This window comes from Colias eurytheme, chromosome 7 (genome assembly GCF_061535395.1).
Source record: "Colias eurytheme isolate Ceu_HAF_F1 chromosome 7, ilColEury1 Martin Lab GWU primary, whole genome shotgun sequence".
Taxonomy (NCBI): Eukaryota; Metazoa; Arthropoda; class Insecta; order Lepidoptera; family Pieridae; genus Colias; species Colias eurytheme.
In genome coordinates this window covers 9,844,611-9,865,532 of record NC_142986.1, presented here as the reverse complement: position 1 = coordinate 9,865,532, position 20,922 = coordinate 9,844,611, and the positions used below count along the sequence as shown (strand labels likewise).

Sequence of the window (20,922 nt, the reverse complement as noted above, 5' to 3'; positions counted from 1 at the left end):
ACAAATGTAGATCACTAGCAAGTACCACGGCTGATTTGTGGTTTATTGTTATATTGTGATGTCACAATTTACATGAAATTATTTATAAAAAAAAGTAACATAAAATATTGTATTAACGACAAAAGTAAATATAAAATACATACGTCTGTCTCTGGTTTAATGTTTGATTATTAATCATGGTCTATTATAATAATATCTTCATTTGTATTATTTGTAGAAGCATAACATACACTTGTTAAAGTAAACAGCTACACTTGTTTGCGATACATATGAAATTATAAAAATCCTTATTGATGATAACCAGTTCTTCCGCATTTGGAAGGGTCAATGACAACGCAAAAATAAGTACCTACCATATATTTTTATTACGCTTTAGGTATTGGTAAGCGATATAACCATTAACATGAACTTTAATTTCTAATTTCTCTCTTCTTATTTCACTACAGACCCGACTAGTCCGTTATTGCGAGAAAAAAATACTTACTTTTCGTTAAAAAATAAGAAAAACCTATTGCATTGGCTGCATTTGCATTTATTCCTGTTCGTTTTATTTGATAAAAGCAAACCAAAATAGTCCCTAAAGCATGGTCACGCTAGCCAAGATTTTATTTTACGTACATGCGACGCCGAAATTGGAATACTTCGTATGAAAATGAGCGACAGAAGTTATAAGCGATAGCGGTTTTATTTATTTCACACTATTTAACTAAGAGTTGGATTTTTTTTAAGCTAATTGAATTGATTATTAAGTTTTTCTATTATGTTTAGTTATTTTAGTTTTGAAAATCCGTGTGATAGTAGAAAACTAGTACATATAATTTCCATTTTGAAATGTTATTAATTATTATGAATCCTTTCACAGTCTAGTTCTTTTTTTTCAATCAAATTAAAAAGACCATCGCTGTGTATGAACCGAAGAGCATGGACTTTGATACAACATTCCTTCTATCAAATGTACTCGTAATTAAAGTACGAATACAATACGAAATATGTATAAAAAGATTATAAATCCAAATCGCGTGTCGCTCACGACTGTACCCTGTTGTATTCATTCCATCGCTGCTCCGGCTGGCTCCGGGTAGCAATAAACATGAGCCCCGCCGTACTTAGGCCGCAATCATTCGCTTCGTTTGACAATGCTCTGCGATCTACATACTTTGTGCGCTGAAAATGAGCTTTTTTGGGATAATTATGATGAATTCAGTGCTATAAATTATTGTACTTTGTTGAATATTTTTCATCGTAAAAATCATTAAAACATCGGGATACTGCTACATATACTGCTTTCCGAATCGGTGGTAAATGTTAAAAATATGTACCTAATGACGTTTCAAAAGTGCTTCTAGAAGAAGTCTAATTGAATAAATAAATGTTTGAGTTTTGAGTTTGAGATTGATATTTAAATTGTAAAATATGTACTAATAAATGCGTACAATTACACATTTTTTTCAAATAACATAATATTAAGTAATTGTTATCCGACATTATGGTTAACGTATTACCTTCTACGGAACTAATTTCAAACAATACTATAGTTATCGCAAATCGTGACGTTGAAAAAATTACGTCTATAAAAATAATGAGTTTAATCACCATGTACGATGTAGGTACATATGTGTACGTCATAATAATTATGTAATAGCATAGTAAATAAACCTATACATCCATAACAATATAACAGGAGGAATTTAAAATTCAAAGCCGTTATATAAAGCGGTGTGCACACTGCGTGACGACACGCACTGCCGCGTCTGTTACTAGCCTTAGCCTATCTCGGTATATTGATGTACTAGCTACTGTCCGTGGCTTTGTTTGTGACTATCATCCCATGAATGTTCTACATACCTTATGACACTATTTCCTAGTCCTGGAGTAGGTTAATAAGTCAGAACTACCAGATATGATCTTTATAATGGGAGTTGGGACAGTGCATTTTTAATTAAGTTCGCAATTTTTGAAATAATAAAGGTTAAAAACGACGTAATAGTATGTAGATTACTGTTCCTATAAAACTATTAAAAGAACTTTCAATCTACCCTACATTATTTATAATCCTTTTTAATTGTACCAGCACTATTCACACATTACTTATAAACTATGTATTTTACCTGTACCCTAACTAATTGTTTGGCCATTATTAACTACATTACTAAGTACATGGACCATTATACTACTACACATACTAATTTCCACGTGTTCAATTCCAGACCGCGCCGCCGGTCGGGCTCCAGTATCGTGGTGGTCGGCGCTGACGAGGAGAAACGACCGCCGCCGGATGACGGGCCAGATATGCTTACCATGCTGTCACTCTCTTCAGACACCGGTATGTGGATAATATTTATTTATTTAATTACAATACTCGTTACAAAGTTCCGTTTCAACCGACTCAAAGCAGGAGGTTCGACTGTATTTTTTTCGGTTTGTTACCTCAGAACTTTACTATTTTTCTTTTTTTTTTTACCTTTCGGTTGATCCCATTTAAATTTTGTCGAATTCTAACGATTTGAAGGCGGTATAGTTTTTCGTTTAAAAAAATTATTTGTTAAGAACACCGCCATCTAGCGGTGGAACTTTGGTACTGGTGGTATAGGGCGTACACGCATTTAGTTTTTGGCAGAACTTTCGCGGTACATAATATTACATCTGTGTATTACATATTTTAATATGTATATTCTAAAAAGTGAGTTTGAGTTTGAGAAATATTGTTTGAGTTATATTACTTTTTTAATGATATACTTACATAATATGTTATATTTATTTATTTATGTAATTGAGTTTCTTGCTGTATACAGATAATCCATACATTATTAATAAATGAAACTAATTTATTCTACTACAAAAACAATAATCTAATCGCAGATGATCTTCAGTAATGTTTTAAAAGTAAAGTAAAAGTGAAAATCTATTTAAGTACCGAAATGGAGCGATTTTCAGTAAATTATTTGCTGACGTAAAGTACCGTGAAATAATTTGATAAATAGACGTCGTGGTTCAGATGGCCTTCATGTTGAACAAAAAATAGGAACAGTATTGTTTGGATTTCTTAATTATTTAGGTCATTTAATTTAGCGAACCTTGGATTTTGTACGATTATTATTTGTAAAGGTTTTTCGTTTTTCATTTTGTTATTTTTTACGTTATAAAAACTTGCTTAGTGGGAATTTTTATCAAATTTAGGTTAGGTTTATCAACAGAGTAGCCAAATTGTAATTGGTAGAATTACTTTAATATGTTTTAGTTCATTAATGACTATGACGAAAGCAATAATTCAACGAAACTAAACATGGTTAGCGAAAATAAATAATTATCTTTCGATTTTTCACATATTAAATGAATGTAGGTGTTGTTACTAGAATGAAACTTATACCTAGTTAAATTGGAGTTAAAATTTACCAAATTCAAATTATATTATTTGAATAAATCAATCAATTACAGCTTAAGTGAATTTTGACAATGTTTTTTTTTGCTTTTGTTAATTTTTACCTATAAAAGAAACTAACCAACAACATCACCTTCCAGGACCTCACCGCGAGATGGCGGTGGACGTACCGGACAGTTTCATCGCGCGGAACAAAACGCCCCCCCGCTACCCGCCGCCGCGCCCCCCGCAGGTACGCGCCCGCTCCCGCGACGAAGAGCCGCTGTTGTCCTCAGGCGGCTCCAACACCTCCTACGCGAGCAAACAAAGCGTCCTGCAAAGCATGAACACGTCTAACCCGAGTTCTGGCTCTGGCAGCTTCAAAAACAACTCCGAACTTCTCTCCCTCCCGCAGAGCTCGGATTCAATCAGCTTCGGCAGCAAGAAAAGCAAGAACTCCTCAGAAACGACGAAGTGTGATATGCTGTCTGATAGCCATTCAGTTGCGTCGAACGTAACGCATAATTTGAGCGACCATAAAATCCAGCTTTTGATTTCGAACGGAGACGACTCTTTGCTAGATTGCAGGGAGGGGGTCACGTACTCGACGAGAACGGACACTGTCCTAATTAGAGAGGCTCTATACGCATCGTACAAACTGCCCCCGGGGTACGATACCACCCCAGTGCTGTTGGGGCGAGAAGTGGCGGTGGATGTCCCGGATAACTTTGTGCAGATCGTGAAAACGACCCCCAAATACCCCAGTACGGATAGAAAGAGCGTGGTGTTTCAGGTAACGCACTGCACTTCATTGTCATTGGTGTTGGATCATTGGGTAGATAAGGTTTGGGTTTAGAGAATGAAATTCTGGAACTAATATTTGAATCATTTTGGGCTTTAAAAATATAGGGAGATTTCTATGGGAGTAAAATTTAAAGCGTATTTTTGGATTGTTTTTTTATTTATAGTCCGATATTATTTTATGACGATAACAATATCGTTTATAAAAAACGACACATTTTTCTCTAGTAACATTAAAAAGTATGATTGCAATACAAAGATACGCTTTTTGATTTTGAATTCATTAACTTTGTGATAAAGAAGAGAAATTCCACTAAAAATTACGTAAATGCATGCGCATAATTTGTATTAGAAAACTAACTTAATTTATAGGATTTACATCAAACACAACCAAGATAAAATATCACTGTATATTTTTGCATCAATCCTAAAGAATAGAATATTTATAACAGTTTTAAGCCCCGACATAATTATCTATTTATTAAAATGGCGTCTTTACCAAACCGAGTTTTTAACAAATTATATTTTTATAATGTTAAGAAATGAATGCTTTTTTAATGAATTTGAAATCGATTTATCAATTATTCTTAACCTCTATGCTACTTAATTATTCAAATAATAATCAATGTGATTCTGTGATATGTGATAATTTGGATATCACGTTTCCGTAAAAATATTACAATTTAAATCATCAAAATTAAATTTGTAAAGAACCTTAAAAGATTCATTGCTGGATTATTCAGTAATTGAATACTTAACGATTTTAAACCTTTTATAAGAATGCATACAAGGCCAAGGTATTTTTAACTTTAACATGGACAGTGTTTTATATAGGCTTTCCTGAAAGAATAATTAACAATTGATTGCACCAGACGAGGTCGTTTACTTGGTTATTTTTAATTCATTATACAGGGTGTTTTTCCTGAGAAGATTTTCATGTGCTTTGCTGATTAAAATTTAAACTATGTAAAATCAATTAAATTTTGAATGTTATTAAAAAGAGCATGATATAATATGAGCCTTTGCATACACGCATGAATAATAAAATTGAACTTTTTTGTTGTATTATTTGATTTTTATTCAATTTCATTCATAAGCAGTGTTAATATTTGATAAAAAGCATACAGTTTATTTCAACAATGCACTCTTAGAAAAAACACCCTGTATATTAATATTAAGTCATATAATTTACCATCATCATTAAATACACTTTGCACGAACGCTCTTTCTATCCTATATGTATGTACATATGCTTTTGGTTTTCAGGGCATCAACTGAAACTTCAAAATGGGAATAATCAATAAACCCTTTTTGGGTCCAATTTTTCTTCTTTTAATGACACCACATTATAACAGGGTTATAATATTGGTATAACATTATTTTATTTTTTCTGTATTATATAGTGATTTGAACTTTAAAGTGTCTATAGAAAAGTGAAAATTGAATGTCTATGAATAAACCTGTGTAAACAGCAAAATCATACCAATTGCCTGTGCCCAAAATGTGATGAAAGAGTGAAAAAGCATGCAATATAGAATATAATACCTATATACAGAAAAAAACTGAGGTAAAACCATTGAGATAATATTAATAGGAGACGACACCGCCTACATCACTTATGTTCCACTCAACATACGTCATGTGACGTATGCTGAGCGGTATTTTTTAATGGTTTTAAAGTGAAACGCATCAAACATGCCTTCGTGTGTGTTACGATATTGTACAAATAATACGGAAAAGTGCAAAGGAATAACTTTCATCGTTAAGTACCTAACTAAATAATAATTTTTAAAACTTAGTTAGAGCAAAAAAATGGCGCACAGATTTTGTTCGTGGTGTCTCCTCCATACGTAGTAATATTATCTCAATGGGTAAAACTCACATTTTTGTCACCATAGGACGGATAAGCTTATTTGACGAATGTGCAATGTGCATTAATATACTTACTCAAACTCAAACATTTATTTATTAAATTAGACTTCTTCTAGAAGCACTTTTGAATCGTCATTACATATATTTTTTTACATTTACCACCGATACGGAAACAATATTATGTTTGCGGTATGAGGAGGAAAATTGATTACAAAGTAGAATATACATACATGAATGGATTGAAGATTTTCAAGCCATAGTGATCTCAGTTTTAATTTATGCTTTACATACTAGATGGCGCTGCGCGAAGTAAGCTGAATTAAAATTATTTACAAAGGGCTTTAGCTTGGCTTTCCCTTACTGATTTTTTATTATAATGTGGTGTCATTAAATAAGGAACTTTTACGTTTATGTTGTACAAGAAGTGATTGGTTGTAATTTTATTTCAACCTGTGAAAAAATTATTTATTTAAAGGAAGGGGAAGATGACAATCTTCTGTACGACAATCTTCTATAAGTACTTGTACCTTTCGGAATTTTAATGGGTCTGAGAATGTGTATGTATCGCATGATCGGAATATTTTTGTGCTAGATTTAAGTAAAGGAGGTTTGATTGACTGGGTTTTAACTTTTAATGTTTTGAATGCATGACTATTGCAATTATAATTAATAGCATATTTTTAAGATGAAATTAATATGGGATCTATGTTTTTTGTTATTTTTAATTTTAATATTATTTATTTGATTAAGATGATCTTTATTACTGGTAATATTCAGTAGTAAATTATATTCAATCATAAAATAGCCTATGTGAAACCAGGAATCGAACCTGGCAACTTACGAAGCCTATAATCGCAAAGCTTATAATCCATCACTTTGCCAAATTTCATCCTGATCAATATAAATGTTCTGGCTGGATAGGGCGTTTTATGAATGGCCTATCTAGTATATTTATAAATGAATTGTCTTATCTTAATCTGAAATAAGTATGAATTGTATGAAAAAATTGTCTTAGATTTTGTTCATACTTATTTCATAAATTATTACCAGTTGATATTTTAACAAATGATAATGGTACGGCGGAAAACGCGGGTTCGAATCCCGCCTCGTGATCTAATGTTTTCTATTTTTTATAAATTTATGAATAAATTTTCATTCAAATACATTAACATTATTTCCTGTAGCAACTAAACGGCACGACCAAAGGCATAGCGCCCGCAGTACCGCCGCGCGAGGTGCCGCGGGACGCACCCCCTCGCCCCCCCGCGCATGACGTCACCAAGGAACACATCGAGTCCATTCGGAAGTACCAGGTTAGTTGTAGTTAGTTCTTTCAGGTGTTTTCATATATTTTTATCAGCAAAGTATGTAAGTGCAATTTTTAAGGGCAAAGAACAGAAGAAAGAGGCTAGAAGGGCACAAGGGCGGGACAGCTCATCATAATATATCAACCTGTATGTCAACAAAAATTACATTATCGCAAACAGAAAGAAAATATTATATTGCTTGACCAATAGCTAGCTCTCGAAGTGTATATATTCTTAGTTTGTATTCGTTATGCGTATACACATGAGTCTCTTGTTTGTAGTGGAGTTAAGAAGTGGGAGAAATGCAGTGATACGTATGCTCTAAAACAAATCAGGAACCACACTTCTTCTTTCTAATCTCCATTTATCTGTTGGTAGACTTTATGTCTATACTTAGAGCCATAGGATCACAAAAACCGTGAAACGATTTCGAGCTACGAATTAGAGCAATTATATATTATGTATATTGTGTCTATATTAAGATTTATCTCTTCCTCGCTATTGTTATATCAAGGAGAAGACGAAACATATGATAATATATAAAAAAATAAAAATGGTTGTCTGTAAAGTCGGTTTACTGACGATATTTGAACGTGACAACGTGCTTTGTCGCTCGTTCCGCGCTCTCGCTTGCACTTCAAGCCTATAGAACGCCTCAGAGCGAGGTAACGCCGCATGAGTCATGTTTTTTCGTGCGTGCAGCCGGCTCTATCGAATTATAAGACGTTGTCACGTCAAAAGACATCTTAGCTACGCAGTTATCATAATACAATGAAAATACCGTATTTTTGTTCATAATAATTAATAACGTCGCGTAATATATTATTTTAATCAAAGTAAAATTTGAATAAAGCCTCTTTCATTCAGCTGAATATTTCACTCAGAAACAATTGTATCTTCAGTACACGAGTTGTGAAAGCGACTTTTGTGAAAAAAACTTTATTTGTTTAGGATTTTAAAAAAATATTGCTCAACGCCACGCCGGCAAAATGGCTGCCGAAAATTGTGTATAAAGTTTAATTTTTAATGGTACTTTTAATGGGTTGTTTCATATTTGTTTCTTTGAGGAAAATTTTTGTTGAAATTTAAAAAGGTGAAATCTCTTTATTCGACTTGACTCAAAGGTGGGGTTATACAAATTTGAATTCAGTTATTACTTATTACATACTTTGTATTTTCTTTTTTATTTAAGCGTATTTTCTATACCTATAATTGAAAATATTATTAGTGAAGTTATGTTATGCCGTTTTCCTATTACCTGTGCATAATATGTTTGAAAAAATCTCCTTTTATGTAATTTCTAAGTACTTTTGAATGGGTAAATTAAACAATTATTAATTATCAGGTTAAACAAACCCCACTTTTAAAATCCTTGCTAAATTTAATAATACAATTCTGACAATCAGAAACCTATATAATATGGTTTTGTATTTTGATCCTATTTCTCTAATCACTGAAACACATTGTTATCTCGATTTCCAAAGGCCAACAATCTCTTACAATATGTAGCCGAAATAGTACACTGGTCAATGGATACCTGAAACCTGCTTTTGTGATGAAAGGTGATATTGCTCAAAGGATTCTCGAATCCACTCGATTAGGTCAAAATATGTTTCAGAGATGTTGAATATCAGGGTCGGTTTCACAGCCTCTTGATATGTTCTGTTTAGTTTATCCGTCAGTTAAAAAGACAATGCTTATGAAATTTTTCCGGAAAAAAGTGTCGAAACTTATCAGGGACGGTGACAGCAAGCGGTGAAACCGGGTCGTAATATTGTGAAGATAATTTGTATGTTGATATAATTTAATGTTTCTAACAATTATACTCAAACCTACTAGACCGATTAAATATATATTTCATGAACAGTATAAAACTACGTTATTCCCTTATGCTATAGGCCATATTTTAGTCGGTGTTGAATAAAAAACTTCTATTTTCAGAAATGGGTTCGAACACTATGTTCGTATTCTTCGAGTCATAAACTTTTTAATCAGAATAATGATAAGTTCCCTTTGTTCTTGCTTAGGTCAAATAGAAAGTGAAAGAGACAAAACACGTATTCATCAAGAAACTATTTTATAAATGAGCGTCTGTTTTACGCTGTGTCTGCCATTAAAAGTTTCTGCCTTCAATAAATCTTTGGATAACAAATCTTGCCCATTTTATATACACTTTATATTCCGTGTCCATGAACTGAAAAAGTTGAGGAAATCCTGTTTTGAAATAAACCAGTTAAGGAAAAAGCTTTTCCAGAGCTCATACAAGTTTTCCTGCACAAGTGGTTGCTACAGGAATTAAAAATTAAATATAATTTCGACACCGACCGCTTGCCGAGTTTTTATAACCTCTTCGGTATATGCGAATTTGTTTCGTTCCCGGATACACTCTTAATTAGTATTAAATGAACTCGCGTTTTTAATTTTAATTTAAATTATGCGGAGCGCTTGTATGAAATATTAAATTTGTGGCAAGTTGTAGTGTTTTCTATCTGGCTTGGTAATCAATTTATTGAAAAATATTACGTTTCAGACCTATGTTTTTGATAGAAAATACTTTTATATACTTACTTAATAAAAAATACAGTTTATAAAAATGGTTTAGGAATCATAAGTATTTTAAAAAACAATTTCGCATTTTCATTGTTAAAGCAAATGCAGAAATTACGCATAAGTCTTTGAATTATATTATAGAACATTGTTTGTATGTATGTTTGTTATATACTTGACGTTAATAGTGGCAATGACGGTTTGACGTAAAATTATTCGCACGCCGGGAAAATGTAGAGAGTTCATTTCCTTTATGAGATTCAAAATTAGGATTTCAAATAAGTATTACGTTTAGGAGATTATCACGGAAATTGTCTTAATAGTATTTCATAATATTTTACTAGGAAAATTGAAAATGATGTGAAAATCGTTATTTTACATTTATGTTGTAAATTTGTTCGCAAATACATAGTCTAATAAGTATTTATTTTCTTTTTATTTGTTAGATACTCGTCTCAAAATACATGTTGTACCACATAATACTTAATAATAGCTAACACTGGTTGTACTATAAATAAATAACATTATTTAATAAACAAGAACTTAATTTTATAACGTATAAATCTTTCTATATTTAAACTTTAAACAAATCCTAGTTTTATACATTAAGCTCATAATATACCGCCAACTCGCGAAACATGCTCTAGATCCGTCAAAACTTTTAAAACCGCGTCCAACATTAGATATCAAGTACTTTGACCTATAAAAGTATCCAAATACTAGCTTTCCGCCCGCAGCTTCGCCCGCGTTTTAAAAATCCGCATAGTTCCCGTTCCCGTGGGATTTCCGGGATAAAACCTATCCTATGTGTTAGTCCAAGATACCCTCTATATGTGTGCTAAATTTCAATGTAATCGGTTCAGTAGTATTTGCGTGAAAGAGTAACAAATACACACATACACATCCTCACAAACTTTCGCATTTATATTAGTAGGATTATAGCCGTAGAATAAAAACTCAGTAAACTTACATATTTTTATCGATAAAGATACATAATTTATGCACATATATTTGGTATTTTTACAATACAGATTCTAGAAATCTATGCTTTTTTCTATTAAATTGTCTGTGGCTTTGTTACTGTATGATGCGACTTTTTTTAAATTTGTTTTCGTATGGTAATAATATGAATATTTGCATTAGTTTGTAGAGTTTTATCGTATTCTTCTTTATCGGCTATTTTCAATCTATTGCTCGCTTTTGCATATAAATTTGGAATTTTATTTTTTATCGAAGTTATTTTATGTTTATCTGTCTTTGCTTTCATCTCAGTATTAATTTAACTGAATTCAAAGAAATCTGACAATTTTTTTGATAAACATAAATATGATATAGGTAATAGGTACACATTTAGGTATTTAGGTATGTTTAGAAAAACAATAATAAAAATATGAATATACGAATTACGTAATTAATTTTCAATGCTTCCATGTAAAATAATTGTAAACAAAATAAATGATACGTAAGTCGTAAATAACGTGTTGTGCTAGGTTTCGGTTTAGACAAGCAAAAATAAACAGGTTTATACTTTGTACATTCAAAACAAAAATATTTACTCCACGCTGTTCCCAGATCGTGTTTCTTGCGATAAATTTTAGGTTGTTACAATTTTAGGTGTGTTGTTTTTATAATAACTTTTGTTTTTTAAACGAATTTATTATGTAAGTTTAGGATAGTTTTTCGATATTATCGTATAACTGTTGTTGAACTTATGTTGCATATGAACTGCATTATTTTTTCTTTCTCTATATTTATTCCATAATTTTCAGATTTCTTATGGACCGTCCACGTAGTTAAAGGATTAGTTCGTCAACTCTTATAAGATGAAACCTCTTTTGATACGTCTGTAAAAAATGCATTTACTTAATAGTTTTTCCGTGATGCACAAAAAGCTTATATAAATGTTAATCTTTAGGTTTATATTGCTGGAAAATACCATATTATTCATTATAGTTTAACATCGATGATGTAAAACTATGCTTGCCACGATTTTATCAAGTAGATTGGTCTTGCTATTTACTTATAATTTGCATTACAACATCAACACTAACAAAAAATCGGTCGCATCACACACACAAACCTATGTTTCCACTCTTCTGCGTAGCGTGATGTCTTATTCCAGTGTGGAAAAAAGACAGCGCTATATAGGTCGTATAGCGCCATCACTTTAACACACTGGATATAGTACTGCTATACGACATCATGGTAAATGTATGCTCTCTCTATTACTGTTTACCATTTAGAAAGGGAGGGAAATGTTACGTCACAGAGTATCAGAGAGAGAGATGTTATGTAAATCGTTGGTAATGTTTAAACTAATGACCGATATTAAGGTTCAGAACATTAATTCACAAATTAATGTAATCTGTTATCTTGAACTAAGTGTTTCGTATTATTCGCATTCCTTGTGAATTTAAATAATACTTTAAATTGAATGTAGGTCAAAATGACGCTCATGTTACAAAAAAGTTGTTAGCGAAACATTATTGTTGTTGTGTTTAGATACTTGTTTTTGTATTGTTATTATTTTGATTTGAATTGTTTTGTATTAGCTAATTTCGTTGAGTTGTTATTTAAATATTTTATGAATACATTTGTTTTTGGCATACATACTAAATCGATGGTTTTTGGACGTGTTGATTATTATTTATTCTGCATTCTTATTTATGAACACGAGAGTCTTAAAGATACTTCAAAGAGGCTTCATTTCCTTGGTAATTGAACTTTCTAAGACATTGTGTTTGGGTTTTATGAAAAGCTATTTATATATAAGATCATTTTGTTAAAGCCATCAAACAGGCTCTATCATCTTCGTATTAAATTAGATTATTCTTAATTTGTTCTATGAAAATAGTACAATTATTTATTTTTAACTTCTACTAGTGGTCAGCCCCGGCTTCGCCCGTGGTACATATTATTTAGTTTCTTTTTTTTTTTTTAAGTTTCATATGTCCTCCTGGCTCTACACTATACCTCCCTGCCAATTTTCAGCTAAATCGGTTCAGCCGTTCTTGAGTTATAAGTGGAGTAACTAACACGACTTTCTTTTATTTCTCAGTACGTTTATTTTTGTTTGTTTCTCTGTCAATAAAACACTTGATGTAGCTTCTCGTAAAGGACAGTATATTACGATTGTTTCTAATTGGTCAATTTATTTAGTTCGAAACAGTAGCCGCGATTAATTCTGTTCAATTTAGTGCCACTTTGGTATCCAGAGTCGAATAAATTAAGTGAGAATGTATTTTGTATGTAGGACTTTAGCTTTAGAATTTATTATTAGGATCATAAAAAAAGAAAATAGAGCATTTTTCTGTTTCTATACGATATATTCCTAATTATCTGAATTCAATGAACTTTTGGAAACCGCCCTAAAATGGCTTCCCCTACAATTTAGTATTATCAGCTTAAAATATCAGACTTTATTGTGACATTAATCTAATTAAATCTAGATCGCTAAATAAACTCGTTCGGACGCTCTAGCCAAAATTGTTTGCACTAATTATTATACAGAAATTTGTTTCATAGTTTATAAGCTCTCTCTACTAACCAGATTAAAACTTTTCCAAAGGTATGTCAACAGAACCTGCACGATTGTTTTAGATTTTATATTCTTATTTTTCGTCCTTTTAATAATTATTATTTATGTTACAAAAGAATGAATCCATTCATTTTTTATTCTTTTATACTTATAACAACACCTTTTTATTTAAAAATCTCTTTTAATAGAGTGTTCAGTCAGTCCATTGAATACAACTTTTCAATTATTATAGCCGTTTGAATACAAAGTATATTGTGTAACTTTTTATAAACGATGGAAAGAGTTTATGTTGTACCTATATTGTAAACATTTTCCATTGAAAAGCTTGTTCGAAAAGTAGGCTGTTAGTCCGGTCCCTACAACATAGGCGCTGTTCGGCAGTGTGCCGCGATCTCCCGCCATAGCCTGACGTTCGCGCGAAAAAAAGCGAAGTGTCAAATTTTCCCACCAAATTTTTGACAGTTCGTGACAGTTTTATTTTTTTGTGTGTGAATAATTTATGGCTGCCAGTGTCTATAAAGTGATAACCAGTTTTTTTATAATGTTACAAGTTATGAGTGGATTGATATAAGTGGTAATTTAATTTAAGCGGGATTTTAATTGAGAAAAATTTAAAATTGGTTACACGTTAAATCCAATTTGAATTTTGTTTCAATTAAAAATGATTTGAAATATTTAATTGCGCTTATATTTTTTGGAAAACTGATAAATACCACATGTTCACATGTGTGGGTGTGTTTTACGCACACATTACGTGTATTTGTTTATGAAAATAAGTTTTTTATTTGTATGTTTTGAGGTCAGTCTCCACGGTTGATTCATTGTTGTATTCAATAAAAACGTGACTCGTAAACCTATCGAAGTACTTGCGTACTTTGTACTTCGATACTATTCGTATGTATGAAGTTGCTTGGTGTATAATAATAATACATTTTATTGAAACACCTATAGCGAAGATTTCAAAGCACATGATAATATTTTAAAACTTTTAAATGGATGAAATAATAGGTTTATAATGACGTCACGTCATACTATCGTACGCCTGAAATGTTTTTAATAGTTACGAAGGTTACACCTATTATTTACAATTTTTTATAATGATGTCACGGCCAATTGACATTATTGGCATAAGTTTCAATACATTTATTTGTCCTGAAACATTATTATTATGAAGTAAAAAAATAACAAATTTTATTAATGGAAAATTAGATTACACTATCTATAAGTAATAACACTAAGTAAAAGTCCTCTCAAGTAAATAACGAAGGCGGGAGTAACCTGTGACCTTCTTGTTAACTTTCACCACTGAGCGTGTGTGTAATCTGGTTAGCCGGCACGTGCTTGGACACTTTCCTGTTTGTGACGTAGATATATTCAAATTATGGGGCTGTGGTCATGTTTTGTTAACTGTAGGAAAGTGAAGTTTGTTATTGCGTATTTTTTTTTTACAAAAAATCCATTTAAATAGTATTTTTTTGACAACTGAGTGAAAAATTAGATATTTTTTTTACATACAAATGTAAAACATTTGTGCTTATAGTAAACACAAGTAATATAGAAAAATAATAATAAATTAAAACTATATTTAATATTACATAATAAACTAGTAACTAGGTACTAGGTAGGTAGAGGTACCTATAATTCACAAGTCGGTACTTGGAAGAGTTCTAACGAGAATTATCTTGTTAAACTTGAAACTATAATATTAACATGATAAATACCTAACTAATTAATTATGAATCAATGAATATTAATACATTTATGTAATACTATGAAACAAGATTTGACCTTATGGTTTTTATTATAAAAAAAAATTTCATTTTTGAGCTGATCATGATTAATAATATGAAATCGATTTTTTTTCCTTAGTATGTATTACTAAAATTTAACTGATTTTCATATAGAAGTCATAGTTATTACGAATTAATTTCAAAACAAAATCACCCGTATCAATTACGATGACGGCGTACTTTCAAGGTTTTTAGTATTTTAGCGCCGTCCGTGACCTAAACGCGTAACTTATTTGATAATTATCAATTGAATTTATAAGAACACTAGTTGTACGCCGCGGTTTTGCCCTCGAATACAAAAAAAACTACAAGCAAAAAATTTCATACCCTATTTCAACTCTACTCTCTAGGGGTAGATACATTTTGACAAAATTAACAAATATTTTCAGTGCCGTGGTTTAGCTGTGAAAGCGTAACAGACAAACAGACTTTCGCATTTATAATATTAGTATGGACTGAGAACCGACGGTATTGATCGTTTTATGTTTAACTCATAACTATGGTATTGCATAGGAATTTAAAAAAAATATCAAACAATGCTATAAAATTTTATAAACAAGTTCATTAATAATAATTAAAAAAAATACAATTTTTCGACCCAGGAATCGAATACTTAAAGTAAAAAATTACAAATAATGAAATAAAGTCTCAAAAGCAATTATTGTATTCCCTGAAACCTAAAACCACGTCAAACTAAACCTTATTACAGACAACAATAACAAAAATACGAATCGTATAACATTTTAGATTTCTCTAACTTATAATTGAAAATTTTATATTTAATAATTATTAATTTTCCAATGAACTCGGTAAATCGAAATCTGGTACTGAGAGGTATGAACTAAAAACTGAATTGAAACACAAATTATATGTTTTTTGTATTAAGAATTGTTATTATGAAGAGGCATATTTTTTGATTAAAAGATAATAATTATTATATATTCTAATATACTGGTACTTAACTCCCAGTGGTACCCGGGAAAAAACATGGTGAAGAAAAATTTAGGCGATGTATTTTGATACAAATTATATTTAAATATGAAATTTGAACAAACAATTGCGATAAAGATTATCCTAAATCTCGAATCTCTACCAAATTGGTGCAGAAAATACGTTCAACACAATCACACATACACACATTAAATATATGTCATTCGACGTGCAACAACAACCAGGCGTTAGTTATTAAAAACGATTTAAGTCAACTGCATTATAAATACAGTAAAATATGTAAGACATGACCATGAAATATGTTTTTTCCTTCATACCTTGGTTGAACGTTACAGTCAAGGGCAAAATCTTAAAAGTGCGTATAAATCGACTTAAGATGTCGAGAATTTAATATTTTAGCTTCTGTTTCGTAGGTTATCTGTGGCATTTTTTCAGACGTTGACGTTACGCGGCAAAATTGTACCACGTTTGACGTTTTAGAATCTGATGTAAGAAAAAGTTTTTAACTCGCAATAAGCAAGAGTATTTTAATTTCCTGTTAAAAATTTTGGTAACTTTAGTATTTTGACCTTCACTTTTTAGTCTTAAAATGATAACGTTAAAATTTAATACAAAATAAGGAAAATTCTTACACTCATGTACTCTTAGATCATGTGACCCTTGTCACATAATCGCTGGCCTGTCTGTTCATTTGCTTTAAGGGTTTACTGTCAATCAAAAGTCAACCTTGTGTTGATATTAAAACGACTTATCTTTGCATGAACAATAAGCTAGTTATTTTATGATACCTATTTATGAAACATGGTACAATATGAAATTTTTTTATTAAATTAATAAAAGTTTGACAGAAGTTCCTAAAAACGACAGTTCGCTAAATCATTTATTTTTAATGTTATTTGTACTAGGGAATATAAAAATGTTAAAGTGAAAATTTCATGTCCCCTTATGGAGTAAAGTACGTTACCTGCAGCTCTATATTTTGCTAGGCCACTGTTTTTCTTGTTTCAACAGGAAATCGAACTCGATACCTCTAGCTGTACTTCTCATGTGCTAAATAAGATAAGAATATGTATACTTCTATACGTTTCCCGTACTGACACCTGAAAAATACGTATTGAAGATAAAAATAAATTCTCGAATTGATTTACTATAGTATCCATTAAATTTTCGCCCGCGGATTCGCCCGCGTTTTCAAAGAAAAACCTGCATACCTAGTTCCCGTTTCCGTTGGATTTCCGGGATAAAACCTATCCTATGTTAAACCAAGTTACCCTATATATGCTAAATTTCATTGTAATCGGTTAAGTCAAATGTTTTCATTCACACCTCATAGGTACATAGCTTTATTGTTCTTACAATATGGGTTTGAAACATTTTTAAAACGAAATCGAAAACAGACAACACATAATTTAAACCATAACTCATAAAACGCTACATAAGGGGGAGGGGAGGGGGGACATTGTGGTTAACAAACAATAAGTACATGTGAATATACAATCTTATATATAAAAATGAATCGCAAAATGTGTTGGTAAGCGCATAACTCGAGAACGGCTGAACCGATTCCGATAATTCTTTTTTTATTATATTCCTTGAAGTACGAGGATGGTTCTTACGTAGAGAAAACGTAAATATGTACCACGGGCGAAGCCGGGGCGGACTGCTAGTATTCAATAAATGCTGACGTCCTTGAACGAGCGACTATTGTTTTTATGTTATTGCAAGTATCGATCCGTGTGACGTTTTATCTATTTCTTCTTATATATATCCTTATTGTTCATATTGAATACAATATATACCATCATACTATACTATTATTATAAATGCGAAAGTAACTCTGTCTGTCTGTCTGTTACTCAATCACGCCTTAACTACTGAACCAATTTGCATGAAATTTTGTATAGAGATATTTTGATACCCGAGAAAGGACATAGGATAGGTTTTATCCCGGAAATCCTACGGGAACGGGTTTTTCTTTGAAAACGCGGGCGAAGCCGCGGGCGGAAAGCTAGTCTTCTATCTTCTATATAAAAATAAGTCTATGGTTTTCCTTCCTGACGCTATAACTCCAGAGCGTACGAACCGATTTCCACGGTTTTGCATTCGTTGAAAAGGTCTCGGGCTCCGTGAGGTTTATAGCAAAGAAAAGGTGTTTCTGGTGGCGAAACGGAGTTCGCCGGGTTTGCGTATTATTATAAATCCGAGAGTGTCATGTCATTATAATCCTTAACTCAAAGTGACTCAAATTCTCGCTTGTGAAGCTTTCTTTAAACTTCCACAGATTCAAAATGTCGCTTCTACCGAGGAGAATTGTCAAGAAACTTGACAATTACTCCTTTTAGTAGAGTTTTATTCATTACCTTTACTATCCTATTTTTTTAAAGTATATTCAATTTCCGCGCCAAAATGGAACAAAATTTATTTTACTTTGATATACTTTTTATCCCGTAGACTTCATCTTTTATGTGAATAATTCTCCGGTTGAATTTGAAAATGCCTGCATCCAAAACGATACGTTAAGGCGAAGATGTTAATTTTGCCCTTTCTGTCTCACGTATGCTTACCGTATTGTAGTAAAGTATTCCTAAAGATGCAAACCTGGGCTCAAAGAGACTCTTGAAACAAGACGTCTACGTTGGTAGAGAGGGCATGTCTGTTAGGGAAATAATAGCTCTCATTTATAAAAAAAGTATGTACTATTTTTACTAAGAGGTATATAGCTTACACTACGCTTTTTGGTAAAAATACATTCATTAAATAATATAACTAGCTGTGCCGCGCGGTTTCACCTGCATTAATCCGCTCCTGTTGGTCTTAGCATGATGATATATAGCCTATATTACTCGTGGATAATGTAGCTTTCGAATGGTGAAAGAATTTTTAAAATCGGTGCAGTAGTTTATGAGCCTATTCATTACAATCAAACAAACAAACAAAGTTTTCCTCTTTATAATATTAGTGTAGATTAAACATGCCTTCCAAACTGTAGTTTAAGTTTAGTTTAAAATTTTTCTTCTTTAGTTTTTCGTTATCCAGGGTTTACTATTTCAGAAATTTCTTCAAAATTGTTAAGGATCCCTAGAAAGTAAATTGCTTTCAAAATAAACAATTATCGCCTTTCCTAGAAAATAATAATATCTTAAAATATACGTCCTATTTCTAAACGTCGCTTTAACTACGTTTAAACTGCCTTTAAACGCCGCAGAATGGTTTAATATACCATGTATTTTTTATTTTAACTTTATTTATAGCTTTCCTTTTATCCTGAAGCTTAACCTGCGCTTCTATTTCGAGTTTTCCCGTCACAAAAAGCAGACGTCACTCAACAACAATTAAGAGTAATTACGGGATTATTTCTGCACAAAATCGCGTCAATGCTCTGCTAGATTAGGGATGAAATAAAACAGAAATACTCCGCATTAATTTTCAGATATTTAATTGTATAATGAACATTACCTTATGAAAATGCTAGAAAAGCTTACGATAGAAAGCTATTCTCTACGAGACTCTACATATTGGCTTGCGTTTAGGAAATTTAGGAAAAAAAACATGTATAAAGGCATTTTTGTTCCTATAACACATTTTTATACATTTCCAAACATAGCTTTTAATTGTGCTTTTAATTAAATACCTACTCTGCGTGCTCCACTGAACAAAAAAAAAAACAATACTGATATGGCCGTTTCCGACAAATAACTATCAAAATGCATGTCAAAATGAAAATTAATATAAATGCCTTCTACAAAGAAAGTAATTAGACTTACAATTTCACTTTTTTTGCGAAAATTCTCATGCCTCTGTAATGTTTGAATCAAGTATGAAATAAGAAACATTTAATTGAAGTTCTGCTTATTTTATTCTCAGTTAAAATATACAGATGCATTATAGCTATATTTCGCTCAAGTTATTTTTCTGCATAACCATTGAATTAGGTATAATAATATTACTTATTTAGATTTGAGAAAAATAAACATGGTAATTACTTACAACAATGCTCAATAGATTAACATTTTAACTTTGTTTGTTAAAAGCATAAACACTTTGTTATGACATTCCGCTATATACATGAATAAAAAATATTTGTAGCAATTGTAGTTATTTTCCGAAGAAATAAGGTGTGATAATTTTGTAAAATGTCGTATCAAAAGCGGTCACAATTCAAGTAGGAGGCATAACTTAGCTAGAATCGTTTATTTATTTTAATAAATTTGTATTACCTACATAATTCATTAGAGCTTGCCAAATAGATAAAAAAGTCAATAATCCTTAATTAGATTATGTTAAAGTAATTAATAATGTGTTAATAATCCGGTATTAGGAGGCCGCTAATTGATTTCAAAGATAAATGACGTCATCCCTATTGTCAACCGACATGACAGTCTGAATAATATATTACAGCATTGTTAATACATATAGTTTATTTATAAAGATACATAATTATAATAGTTGTGTATTCATAACACTTCTACATTGAATGAAATATTATTAACTACACATATAACAAATTATTACTTTACAATACCAACACGCGGCATCCATTTTATATTTACTGTCAAAATGCCATTTCGTGTATTAATTTAATATTCCCAATGAATATTTTGATTCTAGTTAGATTGTAAGAATAATCATATCGTAGAAATAAAAGGTTTTTTTAATGGATTTAATAAAAATATATTAATGAACATAACCTAGCAATTATGCTATGCCCCAACAATATTTCTAGTTTAAACTTCATCTCAAATATATATTTATTCCACT

At 31.4% G+C, this 20,922-nt stretch overlaps 1 protein-coding gene across 4 annotated transcripts in view; it reads left to right on the top strand.

Moving 5' to 3' along the window:
- Positions 1-20,922, top strand: part of sdt (MAGUK p55 family member stardust) — a 106,127-nt gene that overhangs the window by 51,291 nt on the left and 33,914 nt on the right. For 3 of the 4 annotated variants that reach the window (XM_090103649.1, XM_090103650.1, XM_090103652.1), the window contains 3 exons: positions 2,208-2,323; positions 3,520-4,151; positions 7,216-7,344. In XM_090103649.1, the coding sequence (XP_089959775.1) occupies positions 2,208-2,323; positions 3,520-4,151; positions 7,216-7,344 (877 nt within the window). The remainder of the gene's footprint in view (positions 1-2,207; positions 2,324-3,519; positions 4,152-7,215; positions 7,345-20,922) is intronic. The other variant, XM_090103653.1, reaches the window with a different exon arrangement.